This window comes from Dioscorea cayenensis, chromosome 18, assembly GCF_009730915.1.
Source record: "Dioscorea cayenensis subsp. rotundata cultivar TDr96_F1 chromosome 18, TDr96_F1_v2_PseudoChromosome.rev07_lg8_w22 25.fasta, whole genome shotgun sequence".
Classification (NCBI taxonomy): domain Eukaryota; kingdom Viridiplantae; phylum Streptophyta; class Magnoliopsida; order Dioscoreales; family Dioscoreaceae; genus Dioscorea; species Dioscorea cayenensis.
The window spans coordinates 22,230,700-22,251,713 of record NC_052488.1 but is presented as its reverse complement, the minus strand read 5'-3'; the positions used below and the strand labels follow the sequence as shown (position 1 = coordinate 22,251,713).

General features: G+C 36.0%; 5 protein-coding genes across 6 annotated transcripts; all 5 read left to right on the top strand.

The window, feature by feature from the left end:
* Positions 1 to 1,635: 1,635 nt before the first annotated feature.
* On the top strand, positions 1,636 to 7,771 carry LOC120281816 (two-component response regulator-like PRR73). Its single transcript, XM_039288509.1, has 10 exons — positions 1,636 to 1,827; positions 2,374 to 2,882; positions 4,144 to 4,305; positions 4,409 to 4,542; positions 4,789 to 4,947; positions 5,308 to 5,491; positions 5,573 to 6,008; positions 6,090 to 6,688; positions 6,782 to 6,924; positions 7,271 to 7,771. The coding sequence occupies exons 2-10, from the start codon at positions 2,504 to 2,506 to the stop codon at positions 7,376 to 7,378; spliced, it is 2,304 nt and encodes a 767-aa protein (XP_039144443.1). The 5' UTR covers positions 1,636 to 1,827; positions 2,374 to 2,503; the 3' UTR covers positions 7,379 to 7,771.
* Positions 7,772 to 8,459: 688 nt separating this feature from the next.
* On the top strand, positions 8,460 to 11,197 carry LOC120281646 (CDP-diacylglycerol--glycerol-3-phosphate 3-phosphatidyltransferase 2-like). 2 transcript variants are annotated; one of them, XM_039288338.1, is made up of 8 exons: positions 8,460 to 9,016; positions 9,710 to 9,807; positions 9,894 to 9,944; positions 10,060 to 10,173; positions 10,602 to 10,658; positions 10,761 to 10,846; positions 10,938 to 11,069; positions 11,147 to 11,191. In XM_039288338.1, the coding sequence occupies exons 1-7, from the start codon at positions 8,533 to 8,535 to the stop codon at positions 11,056 to 11,058; spliced, it is 1,011 nt and encodes a 336-aa protein (XP_039144272.1). In that variant the 5' UTR covers positions 8,460 to 8,532; the 3' UTR covers positions 11,059 to 11,069; positions 11,147 to 11,191. The 2 variants fall into 2 exon arrangements, with proteins under 2 accessions (XP_039144272.1, XP_039144271.1); XM_039288337.1 differs by having other exon boundaries at positions 10,938 to 11,197.
* A 1,427-nt stretch (positions 11,198 to 12,624) lies between these two features.
* LOC120282363 (NEDD8-specific protease 1) lies at positions 12,625 to 13,780 on the top strand. The gene is made up of 2 exons (XM_039289169.1): positions 12,625 to 13,371; positions 13,531 to 13,780. The coding sequence occupies exon 1, from the start codon at positions 12,652 to 12,654 to the stop codon at positions 13,312 to 13,314; it is 663 nt and encodes a 220-aa protein (XP_039145103.1). The 5' UTR covers positions 12,625 to 12,651; the 3' UTR covers positions 13,315 to 13,371; positions 13,531 to 13,780.
* A 2,331-nt stretch (positions 13,781 to 16,111) lies between these two features.
* Positions 16,112 to 18,284, top strand: LOC120281948. Its single transcript, XM_039288641.1, has 4 exons — positions 16,112 to 16,289; positions 16,439 to 16,562; positions 16,656 to 16,975; positions 17,816 to 18,284. Exons 1-4 carry the CDS (start codon positions 16,267 to 16,269, stop codon positions 18,054 to 18,056), a joined length of 708 nt encoding a protein of 235 aa, XP_039144575.1. The 5' UTR covers positions 16,112 to 16,266; the 3' UTR covers positions 18,057 to 18,284.
* Positions 18,285 to 18,837: 553 nt separating this feature from the next.
* LOC120282572 (putative pentatricopeptide repeat-containing protein At1g31840) lies at positions 18,838 to 21,006 on the top strand. The gene has a single exon (XM_039289411.1). It carries the CDS (start codon positions 18,943 to 18,945, stop codon positions 20,869 to 20,871), a length of 1,929 nt encoding a protein of 642 aa, XP_039145345.1. The 5' UTR covers positions 18,838 to 18,942; the 3' UTR covers positions 20,872 to 21,006.
* The last annotated feature ends 8 nt before the right edge of the window (positions 21,007 to 21,014 follow it).

Here is a 21,014-nt window from a genome sequence, read left to right as displayed (position 1 = left end):
ATCACAAAATATTTATCAAATTAAAACAATACAAGCAATATTGTCCTTTAAGTTAATCAAAATTTACTAATAATGAGAAGATATATATATATATTACGATACGCTGGGGAAATGAAAAAAAAACCTTATAAATATTACTTCAAAATAACAAAAAAGATTTCATGAGAATTATATATATTCGTATTAAAATTTTCTTAATTAGCCAATGATATTTATAGTATATTAGCACCTTATGTTATGGAGAAGACTAGAGTCGAATCTTTTTCAATGTTACAAGTGAATACGTGTGGTATATCTAAAAACTCCGACTTCAAAATAACATAAAAACGGTTTCATAAAAATTATATATATTCATACTAAAATTTGTTCAATTAACCAACGACATTCATAGCATACTGGCACTCTATGTGCAGATGAAAGAGTATTTGAATCGAATTTTCTCTGGGACAAATGAAGGCACCTGGTATATCTAAACAACAAATTTGCTCAATTATTGGATATGGAATATCAAAACAATGGATAGAAAGAGGGGAAAAAAAAGGTACCACACAAAGATAAATAGATAGATAGTGGAGATGGTTCACTAGAAAATGAAAAGTCAAAAGAGATAAGAATCCTCATACTATGAAGCAAACCATGAACATAAAGTTTAGGAATGAAAGAAGGTGAAAAGAAGCCACATACAAGTAAAAGAAGATGCAAAGTTTTTGAGTCCACGTGATGATCTTTGGTTGTAACCCCTCCATCCATGGGATTGGAATCAATTTCTTCTTATTAGTTTTTTTCCTACCTTTTTCGGATTCTTTCTCTTCGTATCTACTTTTATCATACAATGAATATCCACCTATTGTAATATACACACACATATATATATATATATATACATATTTATATTTATATTTTAAAAGAAAAACTTACCAATAGGATTGATTCCAAATAAAAAAAATTTTGAATCGAGTGGTTTCCGGCTCGAATCACTGTGTATATAAAAAAATGATAATTAAGAAAAATTAATATTTTTATACTCCTTCTAGTACCTTGATCTAGACTTTTTTTTTTTTTTGAAAAATATGGGTGAACCAAACTAATTTAGTGCTAATGGCCAGGTAAAAAAAAATATTATAAATGAAGTATTTCTTAATAAAAATAATAATAAAAAAAATGGTTAGGATTCAATAGCATGGAGATGCTGACGTCATGTGGTCACTAAACTCATCAGAGCTTGAGACGAAATCAAGACCGTTCGTTACTAGTATCATTATTCTGAAGAATAAATTATCAAAAATCCAAGAAAAATTCACATAATTTATTTATCCTTCCTTCTAATAATAATAATAATAATAATATTATTATTATTACAAAAAAACTAAACATAAGTTAAGAGAGGAGAGCATCTAATGGTGGTCCCCACCACGAAAACAAAGGTAAAGGCTCCACGTGGGCATGATTCCCAATCTCAATGGATCCTCTCCGATGCGGCACCGGCTCGTAAGCTTCGGGCTTTAGATCTCGTCCACCTCGGATTGGCCCCACCTTCTGATCTTACGCCACGTGGATGTCCCTGCGCCTCCCTTCGATCCACGTCATTATGAAGGCACCGCCAACACGGACCATGTTCATTCCCTCTCAGTGGATATATTTCCGATGGTCCTCCCAATCCCCCCGGACGAACCCTGCTCCTCCTCCTTCTCCTTCTCCACTCTGAAACCCTAGTTCTTTGATTGACTAGAATGAGCTGAAATCTAGGTTTCTTGCTTTGATTACCTTCTCTGTAGCGTTTTGAGACGGATTTGTAGCTCTTGGAGCCATTACTCACGGCCACGGGAGGTATGGTGTTTGGACTTTCATTTCTTGTTGTTTTTCTTTGGCTTTTTTTTTGTTCAATTAATGGAAGGTTTGTTTGGATTATTGGTTTTTGAGTTTGGAATAGTAACATTAGTTGTTTCTGGATCTGTTGTTTTGTTTCCTGGTGTTTATGGATCAATTGATTGGTTTATTGACCCTTGATTTGGTTTGAGGTTAGGGTTTTAGTCGTATATCTTTGTTTCATGGATGAAAAGCCTTTTATTTTGATTTTTGAGTGGTTTATTGGTTGGTAATTTTTTGCTTCTGGTTATGAATTGGAAAGTCGTTTTTGGGATGAAGGGTTTGCAGATGGTTTTGTTCCCTTTGTGATTTCTTTGTTTTTTTTTTTTGTAAATTTTTTTGATCGGTTTTCAGTTCTTCTCGATCTGTTTTTTAGTCTAAATATTGTTGGTGTTTGGTGGTGATTTGTGGTTTTAATCATGTCACCGTTGGTCTGCATCGCTGATAAAACGATGGGCGAGATCGACTTCTGGGTGTTTCCTTGACATTCGTGGCGTTTTAACGTAGTTGGGATTGATTGGGAGTGGTTGGATTGAAAGCTGGGAGTTCTTGAAGGCATCGGAATGTGCGAGTTCTCCAGTTGGATAGAAGTTCAATCAAGCGTCTTTGTAATTGCTGGCTTATTTGAATCCGGCTAATGGGAACCATCAGTCAGCTGAACCCTGCTGTGGTTGGCAAGGAGGGGCTGGTAGAACTTAACTTCCATATCCGGGATCAACCCAAGGTTCAGGATGTCATCACAGGGGAGGAACAAGGACTTTCGGAGGAGGATGAATCCAAGATCAATGAATTAGCTGATGATGAGACTGAAGGAAGTGAAGAAGATGTGGCAGCCAAGGTGGCCCATCAGTGTAGAGCTCAGAAGCAGCAGCAGCAGCAACAGCAGCAGCCACAGGGGCCACTTGTCCGTTGGGAGAGGTTCCTGCCAGTCAGAACTCTCAAGGTTCTGCTTGTGGAAAATGATGATTCCACTCGTCAAGTTCTGTGTGCCTTACTTCGCAATTGTAGCTATGAAGGTATGTCATATTCTAATTCTCTGTACTTGCAAGGTTTCCATTTCTACTTCTAATTACAAAAGCTGACCTGCCAAAAATTTTATCGCAAAATCCAGCTGAGTATGCATTGTAGATCTAAATTTTCTGTCTTCTGTTTTTTGGCTATGGTTGCTTACAAGATAGGTTGTCTTTAAGCTTTGCGTGATAAGATGGACTTCTAAAATTTTTTTCATCCTGGTTTTATTTTATTTAGCTTGGAATTGTTAACAATTGGTATCATAGAACATCCAACAAATTGCTTTACAAGTTTTTTTTTTTTTTAATTACAGCAGAATTTAACACTATCTCCTGATTTAATGTCGTATGTACATTTAATCCTATCCCATTCTCACATGTGCTTGTTAAACTATACTTAATTTACCATGTTGTTCATCAGATAAATCACGGATTTTAATTTGTTCATGCTGGTGATTGTAGGAACAATTTAGTTTAGTTCAACCATTTATATCAGCCTTTGTTCCTTGTCTAATCATCCCTTTTATCCGTTCATCTTGAGTTGGTCAGAAGTGCATTGTGATTTTGCTAATTAGTCAATCTATTGATTAATGTCAAAAGGATGTGTTTTGCTAACAATTTTTGTTTAATGTTTAATGAAGCTAATTTCCTTGCTAATGAACATTGGATTTGTTATGTTTATGATTATGCTTGTTCTCTTCCTATAGTAAAATAAAAATAAATAAATAAATAGAAGAAGGGTATGCATGGGATAAACTTGAAATTCTTGACCCCCTGTTGTAGAATGCTAAGGTAAATCAGTGGTTATTGGTCGTAAAATTGACAGCTCAACATACATTCTGCTGTAAGGACCATAAACTTTAGAATACAGCCATCTGCTACTTGCTTTCTATTGGTTCTTGGTTGATCTATCTCTATTTTCTATTTTTGATTTGTGCCTGTACATTTGTGCTTATGTTTCAGTTCCATAAGTATGATGGAAAGAATCATGTGTTCAGTGGTTTAGCTACAATTATATTACTCATTGTGCCTTGTTGTGCTTATGTTTGTACCGGTTAGCCTTTATGGTAGTGGCATATGTGAGCCACTCGCCAATTCTTTTCTAACTTATAGATTTTTTTAATAAATTAGGCAAATTTTAATAAAGTGAATGATTTTCCTATATTTAAAAGTAACAGTTTCTTTACTTTCCATTACATGGAAGAATATGACCATGGTCACATTATTCACATCATACACATGCCTGATGCTAGTCAATGCCTTGCAGTTACTGCTGCTGAAAATGGTCTGCAAGCTTGGAAACTATTGGAAGATCTGACAAATCATGTTGATCTTGTCTTGACTGAGGTAGTAATGCCTTGTTTGTCTGGCATTGATCTTCTGTGTAAGATAATGAACCATAAAACCTGCAAGACAATTCCTGTGATTAGTGAGTATCCTTCCTGCACTATAACAAAACTTTTTAGTTGTGGATTTTCTATTTTTTTCTTTTGATACTTTTAACTGCTACACCTGGTGAGATTTGTCTGCAGTGATGTCATCAAATGATTCTATGGGAACAGTCTTTAAATGCTTGTCAAAAGGTGCAGTTGACTTTTTAGTTAAACCTATTCGTAAGAATGAGCTAAAAAACCTTTGGCAACATGTCTGGAGGAGATGCCGCAGTGTACGTTGTTATTTTTTGCCAACCTGTTTTGTTTTCCTCTACAAAGATCATGCTGTTATTTTCTAATGCAATTATGTAATAGCATAGGGTAAAGTTTCTGTTAGTGGAGTGGCTCAGTTACATATAACATTGACTGTCCATCAATATATCATTATTGTTTCATCATTCTCTTTTATTTCCTCTTGTGCTGCCTATGTAGTTTGAATTACTTAGGTTCTTTTTCATTCATTTATTATTGTTTTCCAGTCTAGTGGCAGTGGAAGTGAAAGTGGCATACAAACTCAAAAATCTGCCAAAAAGTGTGTTGGTGATTCAGACAACCATACTGGCAGCAATGATGAGGATGATAATGGAAGTATTGGCTTGAATGCGAGGGATGGAAGTGATAATGGAAGTGGGACGCAGGTTTGTCAATTGTATTGAGTCCTATATCTGTTTACATTTATTGCGCAGGTGCATGTCTATCACCATGTCGACATACCTCATCTTGTTATTTATGGAACTTTTGGACCTTCTTTACTTGTTAGATTATATCAATCAAGCATAAAGAGAAGAAATGCCTTTGTTGTAGTGATGTTTTATTTTTTAGTATATAGTCCTTCCACTTTATGCATTCCTTTAGAAGATTTTGCTTCTGTAGCTGTGTATTAAAAAAAAAATAACATCAATGTTAAGGTAGGACTCTTCTAAGCTTCTTCATGTTCAAACTTCAAATTGGTCATGGACAAAATGTATATACGTAAAGACATCAAGTTTGTTTTGCAGAACTCATGGACAAAATGCGCTGTTGAAGTTGACAGTCCCCAACCAATGTCTCCATCAGATCAGTTGGCTGATCCACATGATAGTACATGTGCGCAGGTCATCCATCCAAAGCCTGAATCATTCTGCAATGGTTGGGTGCCTTTTCCTACCACCAAGGACGGCCAACAACAAAAGCAACTTTCTGGTATGTAGATATGCAAACCAGCAAGTTCATTTCTGTCCCCATTGCATTTCGTGATATAACTGTAATTGACTTGTATTCTAGACAACAATTCCATGGGCAAGGACTTGGAACTCGGGGTTCCGAGAACAGATGTACGAACTGAATCTCATCAGGGTGAGAAGGTTGCTATAAATCAGTCTGACCCAAATGTGAATAAAGTGCATGATAATAACACAGAGAGGGGAGTAAATGGTAATCCAATGGAACTAGATAACAGTGATAATACTGGTGAACGAAGCACACAAGCTGCTGATCTGATTGGTGGAATAGCCAAAACTTCTGAAGTTGTAATGGTTACTGGATCTGTCAATGATCCCATTGGCTTCCCCAAAATCTCAGAAAGCACTGTTGTTGGCTCTAATGATTTGCCATACCTAGAGCTAAGTTTGAAGAGGTTGAGATCAAGTGATGAGGATGGAACTGCCACTTATGATGAGCGCAATATATTGAGACATTCAAATCAGTCAGCATTTTCCAGGTGGAGAGTGAAAAATATTAATTTCATTTTAAGTTGAATTTGGAAAAGATTAAACCTTACTGCAGCTCTACTTACGTGCAGATACAATATTTCTGTTGCTTCTGTCCAAGCTCCCAATGGATACAAAGGAAGCTGTTCTCTTCCGCTTGATAACAGCTCTGATGCAGTGAAGACAGATTCTACATACAATATGACATCTAATTCAAATGGCGCTCCTCTGAAGCAGGGTTCAAATGGCAGTAGTAACAACAATGACATGGGGTCTTCCACTAAAATTGCCTTCACTAAAATTGTAGCCACTAAGGAGAAGTTACCATCTACACTGGCAATCAAATGTGCCAGCCCCACATCAGCCTTCCATCCAGTTCAACATCAGACTCCTACTACTCAGCAAGTGGCGCCAGAAAAAGTTGATGAAGCTGGAGCCTCTGGAATATCTGGACATTCTAGAACGTCCCCTCAGCTTCAAGTACTGTACCACCATCATCATTATCATCATCATCATCACCTTGTCCACGGCATGCAACAGCAACAGCAGCAACAACAACAGCAACAGCAACAGCAGCAACAGCAACAGCAAATGCAGCAACCTCCAGAACATGATGACTTGCCGCTTAAGAACATGGTAGCTGCTGCTCTGCAGTGTGGATCATCCAATGTGTTTGTCATGCCAATTGAAGGTACAGATTTCAGCTTAAATAAAATTATATCAGGCATTAACCACATGCATAATCATGCAGGAATTAACATGAATAACTATAACCCATTTGCAGGAGAAAGTGGGAGTGGTTGTGGCAATGGTGGTGGGGGGTGGGGCAGGAACGGAAGTGGAGCCGATCAGAACGCTTCCTCACAGAGAGAGGCCGCTTTGAACAAATTCCGGCAGAAAAGGAAAGAGCGGAATTTTGAGAAGAAGGTAATGGCCTTTATGATATTGGTTTATGTCTAGATTCTCATTCACAAGCTGTGGTGTTTTCTGCATTTCTCATGTGTTCTTTAAAACTCATGGTTGAGTGATTACACTAACATGGCATTGAAAGTTGCATGGTGAAGCAGCAGCAATCTCAGTTAATACTCAAAATTTCCAAACAGTGAAACCATCACTGGTAACTGGGTTATGAAATTCAAACAAATTACACAACCATTTTGCCTAAAACCATGCACTATTCCATTCGCCATGTTTCGCTTCTCTGCATTTTATTTTTTAAGTTCATTGCAGATTTGGAGAGAAGTGGTCTTTCTGTGCTGTCTTTTGTTTTCAGGTGCGTTACCAAAGCAGGAAGAGACTGGCAGAGCAGCGGCCGCGAGTTCGTGGACAGTTTGTGAGACAGATCGTTTATGATGACAAACGCCGGGAAGCAGACAGCTGACGATTACCCATTGGCTGTTTAATCGGGTACATAAAAAATTCATCACGTAGGAGATTAAAACTTGGTGACAACATGAGGAGATCATCAAATGCATAGCAGACAGTTAGGATGCAAAATGCTCGTCATATTTAGTTTTGAGAAATAATCTTGAACAAGACTTGGGTAGTGTTTTCTGGTTTGATTTCTTGAGTTGGTAGTAGTGCAAGAAGGTGCTATACTATGTGGCCCTGGGAGTTGGGCAGCTTTCAGTTGTAACAATAAAAAGTAGTACTCCTCTGTCTAATGCTTGTTGCTTATTGCTGGGATATCTAGTTTCTCTACTCTTAATTAGCCACTCTGTTTGTTCGCTAATACCCTTCTCTTTCTTATGTTTACATTCCTGAATTACTTTTAGCTTTTTCTCCACCGTTTTCCGTTTCTTTGCATTGTTGGGAATTACCTTAGTTGTGTTTTTCTTTCTAATTTTTATTTTTTACTCCAACAAATGATGTTTATGTATGGGTTGTTCAAGAGAGCTGGGTTCACATTTCAAAAGACTAAGCAATACACTGACAGATTGCATGTTCGATTTTGGGTAAAATTCCAAAATTACAAGTGTACTTTCTTTGGGATAAAACCCATTTCTCAAACAATCTTCTAAGAAACTTCTTATTTAATTATATACATACTAAATGTTAAGTTTTAAATTAATAAGCATTTATTATCACTAATTAATTAAAATAAAAAAAACCTATTAATTTGATTTAATTAAAATATTGATTAAATTATATAGTATAACTCATTAACAAAAAATAACTCTCTTTAATCTATTAAACCAATTGGTGTAACATAGTATGTTGTTCGTGCTTCACTTTTACTTGGTTTCCGCTTTTCATAATGCATGGATGGTTTATCTATTTTTTTTTAAAAAAAAATATGGTGCAATTTACATGGTTAATTTTTATTTTTAAATAATCACCATATAATAATTTTTTTACAAATTAATTAAAAATATTGATATAACTCATTTAAATAAATAAATAAATAAAAAAAACCTTTCCTAACATAAAGGCCGACAGCGAGCGAACGTCGACCCTTTGGTTTCTCTCTCTCTCTCTCTCTCTCTCTCTTTCCTTTCCGTTCCATTCGATTTGGAAATTACATATATCTATTCGATGCCTTCCACTTCGTTCATCTCTCCAACCCTTCTAAAGTGCGTTACCTCATCTCCCAATCTTCTCATTTATGCCAACAATCCAAGGCATCTTCGATTAGTGCCTCGCTTTGCGGATCCTAACTATTTCTCCTCCTCTTCAACGATTTGCACTTGTTTTTTTGGCACTGCTTCTCTTGGGATTGGGATCAAGGGGCAACGAGGAGCAAGCAGGGTTGCGCGATTCGCGGCGTTGATGGGGCTCCGATCTGCGCGTGCGCCATATGCGGCCGCGGCTGTCGCGGGGGATGGGCCCCCTTCAGTCGGACCCGGGAAGTGGGAGGCCACGGGGAGGAGCGGCACAATGGGTTCGCCGCCGGAGGTGGAGGGGATTGATGGCGGGTTTAGGAAAGAGGGCAAGGAGGAGGGTAAGGAGAACAGGCTGCTCACCTTGCCAACACTGCTCACGCTTGGCCGGGTCGCTGCTGTTCCGCTTCTCATCGGCAGTAGGTCTTCTTTCTTTTCTTTTATTTTTTATTGTGTTTTTTGCGTTAAATTTTAGGTAAAGGTGGGATTTTGTTGAAATTATCACCGTGAATCTTCAGCCTTTCAAATTGGGAGAAAAAAAGTGTTTTGTAAATATGGATTGAGATCTACTGGCAGGTGTTCTGAATTTTCGTAGGGAGAGACTATGTTCATATGATTTTTCTTGAAAATCTATCGTTTTTATTCCTTAATCTTGTTTAAGGATCGATTTCATTTGTTGTCATATATATATATTATCTATCATCTAGGACATCCTTTGGGCATTTATTTTTTTCCAATTTGCTTGTGATTTACGCTATTAAACTTTATCTTTTGTTCGTGGACATCTGGATCAGCCATGCATACAATATCTTTGTTTATGGAGTACCTTAACTCTTATAATCTTGACTATATCTAAATCCATCTTGGGCTAAACAAGGGAATAGATTTGTCGGTGAAGATGCTTATATGATCAGCTCTTTTCAATAACTGGCGAGTATATGTGTTTTAAGCTTGTGGTGTTTCTTAAATGGTGTTATTATTTGTCAAATGTTCATCTTATTTGATTTTTATGAACAAGAGCAGAACTTTTTACCAGTATCGTTGTCATCTAGTGATGAGTGGTCTCAGTAAGTTTATGCATTTGATGATTTTCATGTGCACTTTTGTTCTAGCATTTTACATGGATGGCCGGTGGGCAACAACTGTGACCACAAGCATCTTTGTTGGTGCAGCAATCACAGATTGGCTTGATGGTTATCTTGCTCGAAAGGTTTGTTTCTGTTGACCATGATCATATATATCACGTCGTGACAAGTATTTTAGTCTAAATTCTTGTATGTGTTTTTTTTTTTCCAGATGCAACTTGGAACAGCTTTTGGGGCATTTCTTGATCCTGTAGCTGATAAGGTGTTTACTTGTTTAAATGCTTTTTTTTTTCCTCATATAGTCTGCTTGCCCTGCGGCAATTTTCCTTCTGCTGTATATGTTCTCCTAAGAATAACTCTTTGACTATTGAGTGCAGTTAATGGTTGCTGCCGCATTAGTATTATTGTGCACCAAACCTCATCATACTGGTATGAATGGAGATGTATCATGGCTTTTGACGGTGCCTTCAATTGCAATCATTGGTAGAGAGGTAAACATTGTTTTAAACTCCATATTTTTCTTTGATAGAGAAACAAATCAGTAGAGAGATGTTGTAAATTATATATTCCTTCATCTTTTTCTACAACAGTTTGATTTTGTATTTGTCTAACCATTTCAACTTAACCGTTTCATTGATTTATGCTATACCTATTGTGTGAGATGTTATAGGACATGATAAATTACTATGGCGTCCGGAGACCTTTCCTTTTCTCTTGTGTTCAAAATGAGTTACAAAGTTGTTAACTAACTTTGGACACATATTTTGCATGTCCTAAATGATTATTGTTAATGCCCACTTGTGTAATATGTTAATAACATAACTTCATCACTTTCACCCTCGTTAATCTTCCATTTTGTCAGAAGTGCTTCATGTTATTACTTAATGGGAATTAATTCAGCCTTCTTTTTCACTTGTAGATAACCATGTCAGCAGTAAGAGAATGGGCAGCATCTCAGAATACTAAAGTGCTCGAGGTTTTTTTCTTTCTGTCTCTTTTCACTACCTAAATGATATCACTATTGAACCATCTCCGCATTTTTAAATCCAGAACTTAGACTTCTTGTTCATGTTCACAGGCTGTGGCTGTAAACAATTTGGGAAAGTGGAAAACTGCAACACAAATGGTGGCAATAACAATTCTCCTTGGTACCAGAGATCCCAGGTTTACCACTTCCCTACAACCTCAAATTGGAGTTAAAATCACATAAACATGTTTGTTTATGCTAATCACATTTCTTTCATGAATCATACAGTTTAGCAGCACCTGGACTATTAATTGGTTCTGGTGTGACACTGCTGTATATTTCGGCCGGCCTCGCCATCTGGTCATTAGCAGTTTACATGAAGAAAATATGGAGAGTCTTGTTGAAGTAGTGGCAGAGTAGGCAAGCTCAAAACTAAACTCAAAACCTACATCACATTATCAGCGTTATATGTAGATTGATCGAAATTTTTTCTTCAGTTTATGATTCATCAAGCAATGGAACAAGCAGCATCTCCACCTTTTGTGATTTTCTTTCAAATTGGAGGGATGGTGCAACCACCATTATGTATACAAATACAATTAGTTGTTAAGCAGTACTAATCTCCATTGTTTTCATCTTCAATGAAAACATTTGAGGTCTATCATCAGATGACAAGTAACTTGCTTTGATTTTCAGCTGGATCAGAGTGATACCAATTGACTACATTTTGTTTCAGAAATGTTAGTGAAACTAGTGGTGGATTTTTATCATAGGAACTGTTTGCTTGTAAGGATCTCTCATTATAGAGTACATCAAAGCAATACTTCAGTTTCAATACTCATTTCTGCAGTTAATTGTTTGTGACTTGCTTTACATGATTTTCTATTTTTTTTATTTCATTATATTTTCTTGCTTTACATAATTACATGCATGAAGAATGGATTAGATATTTTGAGATAAGTTTTAATATTTGATGAGATTTTTAAATTTTATCCCTGATTTTTTTTTTCTTTGGGGTTATCAGATAACATTCCTTTGTTTTATATATTTATTTCTTTGAAAATTGAACTCTCATACTTTTGGCTTGTCTTTTATACTACAATTTTAACCTTATTTTGTATATATATATATATATATACATCATTGCTAACATACCATTCTGTTAAATGTGTTTTTTTAATAAATACATTTTTAAACTTTTTAAACCCACTTAAAGAAAGGTTCTATATACCATAACCATTACATGAAAAATAATTGATTAAAAAAATATACTAAAATTTTTTTTACAATAACCCAAAAAAGTATAATAATTATATATAACCTTATCTTTCTCATAAATAATAAATTTAACATTGTTATTTTGGATTGGAGACTGTTTATATTTATTTATTTATCTTATTTAGTTTATTAATTATTATTTCAATGACACGTGCCTTGCACATGTGAATGTCAGTAAATAACTATTTTTTTTAAGAGTGATGATATTTTTACTAAATAGATTTACCGGATTTTCCGAATGACGTGGATACCCAACTTGTCATCCTCATCCACGTCAATATTTTTTTTATATAAACTTTAAATTTGAACCTTAAAATTTTTTAAATACTTAAAATTTTAAAAAATTATAAAATTATATCTAAAATCATAAACCCAAATACTACAAAATCTATACCCTAAAAATCTAAAAATTTAAACCCTAAATAATAAATACCAAACTCTAAATCCTGAGCTCTAAACCTTAAATCCTATGCCCTAAATCCTAAACAAGAAATCACACTTTAGGGTTTAGGGAGGGGTTTTCGATTTATCATTTACACATTTATGATTAAATATTTAAATTTAGGATTTAGATAATAAAAAAATTAATTTTTTTTTAAAATAAATAAAGATTGAATGACATGAATGCTGATATGGCACATTATTCAAAAAATTATTCGAGAAACTATTCGAGAAAAATATAATTACATTTTTATTTAATTTTTGGAACATCGACAACGCAACAATGGCGGAGGAGAAGGTCCTCAGCTACAACGATGTGGTTCTCCGGGGATCGGACCTCGAGATCCTTCAAGGTCCTCACTACATCAACGATCGCATCATTGAGTTCTACTGGAGCTACCTCTCCACCACCATCTCCGACCGCATCCTCTTCGTCCCGCCTTCCATCTCCTTCTGGATCGCCAATTGCCCCGATTCCCAATCTCTCCGCGAGGCTGTCAATCCCCTCAATTTCCTTTCTAGGGATTTGGTGGTCTTCACAGTCAATGACAGCTCGGATTTCACTCAGGCCGAGGGCGGCGCGCACTGGAGCTTGTTGGTGTATGAGCGAGCGAATAATGTGGTTGTGCATCACGATAGCTTGACACCGATGAATCGATCGCAGGCGAGACGGTTCTTCAAGGCTGTGAAGGGGTTTCTCGGAGATGGTTCAGAGGAGGTGAGATTCATAGAAGGGCAGACGCCACAGCAGACCAATGCTTATGATTGTGGGCTCTATGTGATGAGGATCGGAAGAGTGGTGTGTGATTGGTTTGAAGGTCAGTGTGATAGAGGGATTGATTTATGGTTTTCTGAATTGAATGAGGAGGTGGATACTGTGGTTGTGGCTAATCTCCGCAATGCGGTTCTGGAGCTCATTCTGGGATTCATGAAGAAGAGCAAGTGATTGGAAAAAAAAAAGTTTTGATTTTTGGAGCAAGAGTATACTGTTTGATCTCAATAGGTAAACTAAACCCTTGCTGATACTGTTCTGATTTTTATGGTACTAATGCTCTTGCTAATACTGTTGTTTTTCACTCTTTGCTTTTACTGTTGTGATTTTTATGGTGCTAGTGATCTTGTTTGATTGATATGAATGATTACTTGTTTATTTCTTTTATAGACTTTGCATGGATGTCTTCTTGTTGCTCAAATAATATGACATGCTGTGAGTGCCACACTTTGTGGAAGAGTTGATTAATAGGCTTGATGAGGATGATTGAGCTGGAAATGGAAGTGGGAGAAAAGATGGTTCATGATGCACAAGCTTCTTTTGGTGTTTAGGACTTCTATTTATTGTGGTTTTTAAGTAAATTTTATGAGTGTGTGCTCATATCAACTTGGTTAATCTATGAAATTTTCATTATCAGTTCTGATGAAGAATTTTTCTTTCTTATTTTTGCTTGAGCTGTTTAACATGATAAGGCTTTTGAGATTGTTCTGATGGTTGGGAGGTTTTAGAGATTTGATCAAAATGACAAATTTCCATATGAGTGCAAAGTTCTTAAGTTCTCAAATTTTCATTGTATAAGTACATGAAATTGCACTATCTGGCATGGAATGTAAACCAACAAGGTGTGTTGTTTTTAGGAGGCATCACTGCTGTTCATCTCCTTGATTTTTTTTCAGAAATTAGATTACTGAAAAGCTTTTTCTTGACTGCTAGAATTGGCATCCTTGTGTGTACATACATACTATTATCATGACCATGTTCTTGTTGTTTGTTCATCTCTTCATTTTAATTTCTCTGTTTGGACAGAAGTAACTATTTTTTTTTTCAGAAATTAGATTACTGAGAAGCTTTTCATTTATTCTGAAAAAAAACTTCTTGAATGCTAGAATTGGCATCCTTGTGTGTACACACATACTATTATCATGACCATGTTCTTGTTGTTTGTTCATCTCTTCATTTTAATTTCTCTGTTTGGACAGAATTATCTTCTTATGAGATGTTTTTACAATCTTATCTATCAGCATAACTGTAGCTCACTCTATTTTTAATGATTATGGAACCAATTGTAAAGCTATTCTTTGAACTAACTTCGTTTATGTATATTATGTTATGCTAATAGTATTCTATACCTACATAACTTTGAATTATTTGTTATTGTGAAAATTAGAAAAAAAAAATGTAATGCCTGTATTTCTGCGAACCAGTTATTAATCTTGTATGATGCTACGCTGATAATATTGAATAGCAGTACGTATAAATTTGAATTACCAGTCATAGTTGAGATTTAGAAAAATCATGCTACCTGAGTTGAAAACTTGAAATAGATGTAAAAGTTCATCTTATTATTATTATTGGACATTCTCTTTCAAATACTCTTTTTTTTTTTCTGCGGTAAAGTACAGCATGAAAGACAAGTGGCACAATTATCAAAAAGTAAGATTAGTGGTACCCTGGTAAATAGAAGAACTCATGAGGATATTTTGTTCCTTTCTTGTCATACTCTCTGGTAGTGTTTATAGTCTTTCCAAAAGAAATCCATTGTTTCTGTTTATTTATTTATTTATTTTTAATTTTGGGATTGAACCAATGAAAGTAGTTGGTGATATCCCCGAGGTTCAATTGCTATATTGCAAGTGCTTGACCAGGCATGGAACTAAGATCTTGTTTGAGTTGGTTTCTCAAAAAATGTTTTTAAGTTTAGTTTTTGGAAAAAGTGCTTTTCCAAAATAAGTTAAACATTTTTTTTATATTTTATATTTGTATTAGTTTTTAGAAAGCTGTTGTAAAAATAAAGCTAAAAATGCAGTTTTTTCGTGTTTCGCTATGACTCAAACTTTCTTAAAAACGTTTTTCGCTTTTTTTACACCTGCTTACGAAAAAATCAATACAAACAATTTTTTGAACCCGGAAGTCTTAACTTATAAAAAACACTTCGAGCTTTTAAAAAGTCTCATCCAAATGCTCGAGAGACTCGTGGATTTTGTCTATTGAGAGTGATTCTTTTTGGATTGAATCTTACATTTGTCAAAAAGTAAATTTTTAAAAAGTTGTTATTTTATATTTTCATTATCAATAATATTATTTATATTGAAATTAAAATGTATTTCAAAGGTATTTATATTATTCACCTTTGAATATTCTTGACTTAGGCATCATGATCCCTGAATTAATCTTTTCAATATTCATCCTATCATCACTTCCTTTCCTCTCTTATATATATATTATATAAATTAATTATACTGATTAGCAAATGAGCTTGTTGCTAGATTCTTATACAGTTAAAAATTCAAATTAATTATTATAATGAATTTTGCCTTTTCAAAATGGATCTGTGTGTGTGTGTGTGGTCCATTGACTACTGAAACCTTGATTGCAAGCCAAGCTAAACCAAACATCATGAAGATGTACCACATTGGTCATCCACTCTCTCTATTAAAATTAAACTTCTCATCATTTCAAGTAAAAAAAAAAAAGAAAAAAAAGAAAAAACAAATGAAATAAATAATAAATAAAAATCATTATTGTTACTGATAAGAAAGGTTGGATAAAAACAAATAATGCAGACAGAACCAACAATAAGAGCAAACAAAACAATGTCTCACGTGAATAACAAAGTTCCAAAACAGTAAAAAATAAAATAAAATGAAAGCATAAATCCCCAGTAAAATTTTCAAATTGCATAACCACCCGGGCATGGCTCCATCTTCTTTTTTAATGTGATGTTGTAAAGCCACACACTTGTCCAAAAACTTAACTTTTCTTTTGCTTTTATAAATGTTTGCTTTGATTTGATGGGGAACAAGCTCACGGAGAGAAAGAGTGACACTCATAGATATTATATAGTGAGAGTGTGCGTGTGAGAGAGAGAGAGAGAGAGAGAGAGAGAGAGAAGCACACAGTGAAAGAATGCAATCTCACAAGAAATGGAGGTAAAGAGGAATAGGCATTGTTGAGCCATTGAATCTTAGACTTAGTTATAAATAGAAAAACAAGGGAAAAGGTGGTGCCTTTCTATTTGTTTCTTGTTCTTGATATCATTTCTTTAATGTTTTTTGTGGTTTTGTTTTGAAATGGGAAGTGATTTGATGAGGAATGAAGGAAATGGTGGGTGGAGAACAGTGGAGTGTTTGAGAGGGAGGTTGCTTGCTGAGAGAGTGGCATCCAAAGCTGCCAAGGCTCAAGTGGAGCAACTGTCCACAAAGGTCTCTTTTTGATCTGAAAAAATTTCTACATTTTGTGGTTTTTTTTTTACTTTCTTTGTTACCTCAAATCTTTTTCACTGTTGTTGTGAACAGTTGGATGAATTGGAGAAGCTCATTGCTAAAGAGATTGAGAGCAGGGACAGAGCTGAAAGGAGGTTGAAGAATGCTCTGAAGAAGTTGGAATCTTTGAAGCTTTTTGATGTTTCTGGAAGTTCTGTGAGCTCTTCTTCTGAATGTGTTTCCTTGATGAAACATGATTTGGGAAAGCTGGAAACCAGACAATCAGATGGTGAGGAGGTTTCAGGTATTTCCTCAATTGATTCCTCTATTCAATCAGGTTCTCAGGAAGGGAGTTGGAGCTCAGTGGGCACTGGGCATTCTCATACCAAGGAAGAGCATTCTCATGTTTCAAGGTATGATTTTAAGAACTTTTAGTTGATTCATTCACAATGGTTTCATTTTCTGAATCTCGAGTGTTTGGATGTATTGAAGAAATCATACAAGACATTGTCTGTCTGATTGTTATCGTTCACTGATAATAGTGTTTATAATTAGAGGGGTTTTCTTTTGGTTTTGTTTATGTTTGTGTTCTCCACCTTTCACGGATTATATGCAGTTTAGATCGAAAATAAGCAGATGATGCCTAAGGAACAATGATATATATTTATCAGGACAATGTCTCATGGTTACTCCCTCTAGCATCTAATCCAATACTGAGGGCATTGTGATTTCTTTGATTCTAATATTTGCAAGAATGGTGTCTTGAATACACCTATTTGGGATCGGCCACATGAATCCTCCCCTTCTACCTTATTCTTGATAGATAAACCAAGCTCGGACATATACAAAAAGTCCAGACATATACAAAGAGTCTGCCAATGTTTGCATTATGCATTTCCGAGTAATTTGATTATCGTCATTCAACTCAGAAAATATTCAGTGTCCACAGAATCAATGTTCATATGTTTCATTCGATTTTCTTTAGCATTAACTCATGAAGATGTATTATTGATTTTCTTTGTAGATCTTCAATCAGGCGACATTGTGATGTCTTTTACTCCTTAAATGATGTGAAGTTGCTTGTCTCTATTGCTATTACTTTATGAATCTGTCAATAATTTGATAATCTTTGTTCATCTAAGAAAACATTTAGTTTCCACCGAAAGCTATGTGCATATGTTTCTTTAAATTTTCTTCGGCATTAACTCATGAAAGTGTTTCCTTGATTTTTATTTTTTCACATCTTCAATCAGACAACAACATGACAGTGTGAAAGAGCTAAAAGCAGCAGAAGATCAGACTAAATACGAAGATGATTCACTAGCATTAGTTCCATCAAACATGTGGATCAACACAAATGCAAAGAAACCGGAAATGAGAAACGATGCACAGGAGGTACTCAGAGCTCTCCGGCGTGTCAAACAGCAACTACAAAACTCAGTAGACCAAAGAAGAGCTGTTGTTTCCTCTCCGAAAGAGTTATACGGTCAGTGACCGATGACAAAAGCCGTGTTCCAGCTCCTTGAAACATTGTTGTCGATCCATTTCACTCGAATGTTATATATAGTTCTGATCTTGCATTTCTCTGTTGATTAATAAGCTATGTACAGCCTTGTTAAACAAACTTTGCGAACGAAGATCTCAGCCTCTATTGATTGCAATAACACATTCCATGTTCTTATATTGTTTAACATGTAAAATGACATTTTTACTCTTAACAACTGTGTTCCAGTTTCAATGCATATGTTTAATTGTTCTCATAGAATTTCGAAGTTATTTTTATTTATATTTTTCAACTAAAAAATTTCTGGATTTGAAAGAAAAAGATTAAAAGAGTGGTCTAATATGCACACTTCATCTTTCTCTAAACACTCTGATCGGCATTAACAATACACATGCAAATATTTATTTTTTGGGGGTACGTCTGCAAAATCCCTCCTAATTAATGACCAAGTGGTTTATTGGCACCTGAAATTTGTTTGAGCTCTTCTTCATAAATGGTGAAAGTTCGATCACCCGTAAAGATGTATTTGTGAAAATGAGTTGTGATTGTGTACGAATGGTCCTAACACTCATGTGTACTGTTCCCTCTTCGCGTATTTATGAAAGCGAAATTGTGTACGGATAATCCCAACACTAACGTGTGTGCCTGTCCGATCCAAGATTTGTATAAACCTCTGTTTTTTTAACGGCTTAGACGTTCATCTTAGCATTTAAAAAAAAAAAAAATTATACACATGCAAATATTAATTTTTCCAGTGTTTGATATGGAAAAAATCCATCGTTCATTCACGCATTTTTCCGAGCACATGAAGCTCGCATCAATGGCGAAAGCCAGACACGCTATCAAGCAGCATGCTTTCTCTCAAGAAACGCTCTCATGATCTCCGCCTCTGCTGCCATTCGAGAGCTCCTCCGCCACCGCGTTCGGCTCCTCTCCTCTCTCCCTCCTGGTATCGTCCCATTCCCACCTCCCTCTCAAACCTCCGGCCACCGCCGACCACCGCTCCCAGTACCATTGCCGAAGCGCCTGGGATTTTCACCAGACCTTGCTGCTCATCCGAGGATTTACTATTTCAATAAGCATCTCAACACTCTCTGCAAGGAGAACCGAATCAGCCAAGCTTTCATTTTGTTCTACGACGCCATTCGTGACAAAACCCTAGAACCCAATGTGGCCACTTACAGCACCATGATCCGTGCTTGCTGCTCCAATGGTCGCCTCAATGACGCTTTGCAACTCTATCAATTGATGGTAAACAACTGCATAACTCCAGACCTGATCGTTTACAGCATTCTTGTTGATGGATTTTCCAAAAAAGGAAGGCTTGATGAAGCTCATTCTCTGCTTCACAAGGCTTTGGGTAATGGCATCAAGCCGGACGTGGTGCTTTTCAGTTCACTCATGGATGGGTATGCCAGAGTTGGTCATGCGCACAAGGTGTTTGCTTTATTGACTGCAATGCTAGAAATGAATTTGAGACCCAATTTGATCACTTTCAGTATAATGATTGATTTTTTATGTCGAAATGATCGAATTCTCGAAGCATTTTGCGTGCTTTCGATGATTGTGAAACGAGGGATTAAGCCGAATGTTATGGTTTATAGTAGTTTGATCAGAGGTTTCTGCATTATTGGGAGGTTGGTAGATGCGTTTGAGGTTTATGAGTGCATGGTGAGCAATGGTTGTGCCCCTGATGAGGTTGTTCTTGGTGTGCTTGTTAAAGGTCTCTGCGACGCTGGAAGAATGCGTGATGCCTTTCGGTTTATTCTCAAGTCGAGTATAAAGCCGAACATTGTCGTCTATAATGAAGTGATGAATGGATGGTGTAGAGCTGAAAGATTAGCAGATGCGTTGAAGGTTTTTCGGCAATTAAACGATATTGTGCCTGATGTGATCACTTTTACTGTATTTATCAGAGGAATGATTGAGAAAGGAATGGTGATTGAATCAGTGATGTTGTTCTTTAGGATGCTGAAGATGAGCTCTGTGCCTGATGTTGTGACATACTGCAGTTTGATTGATGGCTTGTGCAAGCACAAGAGTGTGGTTTATGGATTGAAGGTTTATGATTTGATGATTAGAAATGGAATTGATGCTGATGTTTATGTATATAATGTGCTTATCAATGGTTTGTTCAAGGAAGGCCATGCCGAAGATGCACAGGCATTGTTCGATGAGCTAATAGAGCCTGACATTGTGAGCTACAACACTATGATTTGCGGCTTCTGTTCTATGAGACGATTAGACAAAGCCGTAGGATTTCTTAAGCGAATGGTTAAAGGTGATGTTCGACCGAATGCCATTACTTACACAATACTTATACACGCTTTCTGTAAAGAAGGGAGACTGGATGATGCAATGCAGTTGTTCAATGAAATGCTCGATAAGGGCCCGGTGCCAAATATCGTGACATATACTTGTTTGATAGATGGCAATTTTCAAGCAAATAAGACGGAGAATGCGATCGCACTCCATGAGGAGATGCTAAGGAAAAGTGTTGAGCCGAACATTGTTAGTTATAGTGTTCTTATTGATGGTCTCTGCAAGGAAGGGAGAATGGAGGAGGCATCAGTGGCATTTGAGAGTGCTGTTGGTAGGGGTTTGTTGCCTGATGTTGTGGCTTATGGAATATTGATACGTGGGCACTGTGTTGCTGGCAAGGTAATTGAAGCAGTTATGTTGTATGATAGGATGTTAGCTGATGGAATCAAGCCTGATGGTTTTGTGTATACAGTGCTTGTGGAATGTCTTGGTAGGATGGGTTGTATTGTAGATACTTGTGAACTGAGTCAATTTATTGTTTAATTTTAGTGATTCAAGATACAAAAACTTAAGTGACATTGATTGTGTTATTTTTGAGCTCATTTTGTTATGCATGAATACTGGAAAATAATGTTGAAAACTTCCCAAGATGTATCTTTTTGTAAGATTGATGAGAACTAAAAAAA

Coding starts and splice junctions, on each gene's coding strand:
- LOC120281816 (XM_039288509.1), top strand. CDS start 2,504: ATGGGAACCATCAGTCAGCTGAACCCTGCTGTGGTTGGCAAGGAGGGG. Junction 5,492..5,572: donor ACAACAAAAGCAACTTTCTG/GTATGTAGATAT, acceptor CTTGTATTCTAG/ACAACAATTCCATGGGCAAG. Junction 6,925..7,270: donor AGCGGAATTTTGAGAAGAAG/GTAATGGCCTTT, acceptor TTTTGTTTTCAG/GTGCGTTACCAAAGCAGGAA.
- LOC120281646 (XM_039288337.1), top strand. CDS start 8,533: ATGCCTTCCACTTCGTTCATCTCTCCAACCCTTCTAAAGTGCGTTACC. Junction 9,808..9,893: donor ATGGTTATCTTGCTCGAAAG/GTTTGTTTCTGT, acceptor TTTTTTTTCCAG/ATGCAACTTGGAACAGCTTT. Junction 10,174..10,601: donor TTGCAATCATTGGTAGAGAG/GTAAACATTGTT, acceptor TTTCACTTGTAG/ATAACCATGTCAGCAGTAAG.
- LOC120282363 (XM_039289169.1), top strand. CDS start 12,652: ATGGCGGAGGAGAAGGTCCTCAGCTACAACGATGTGGTTCTCCGGGGA.
- LOC120281948 (XM_039288641.1), top strand. CDS start 16,267: ATGCAATCTCACAAGAAATGGAG. Junction 16,563..16,655: donor TGGAGCAACTGTCCACAAAG/GTCTCTTTTTGA, acceptor TGTTGTGAACAG/TTGGATGAATTGGAGAAGCT. Junction 16,976..17,815: donor GAGCATTCTCATGTTTCAAG/GTATGATTTTAA, acceptor ATCTTCAATCAG/ACAACAACATGACAGTGTGA.
- LOC120282572 (XM_039289411.1), top strand. CDS start 18,943: ATGATCTCCGCCTCTGCTGCCATTCGAGAGCTCCTCCGCCACCGCGTT.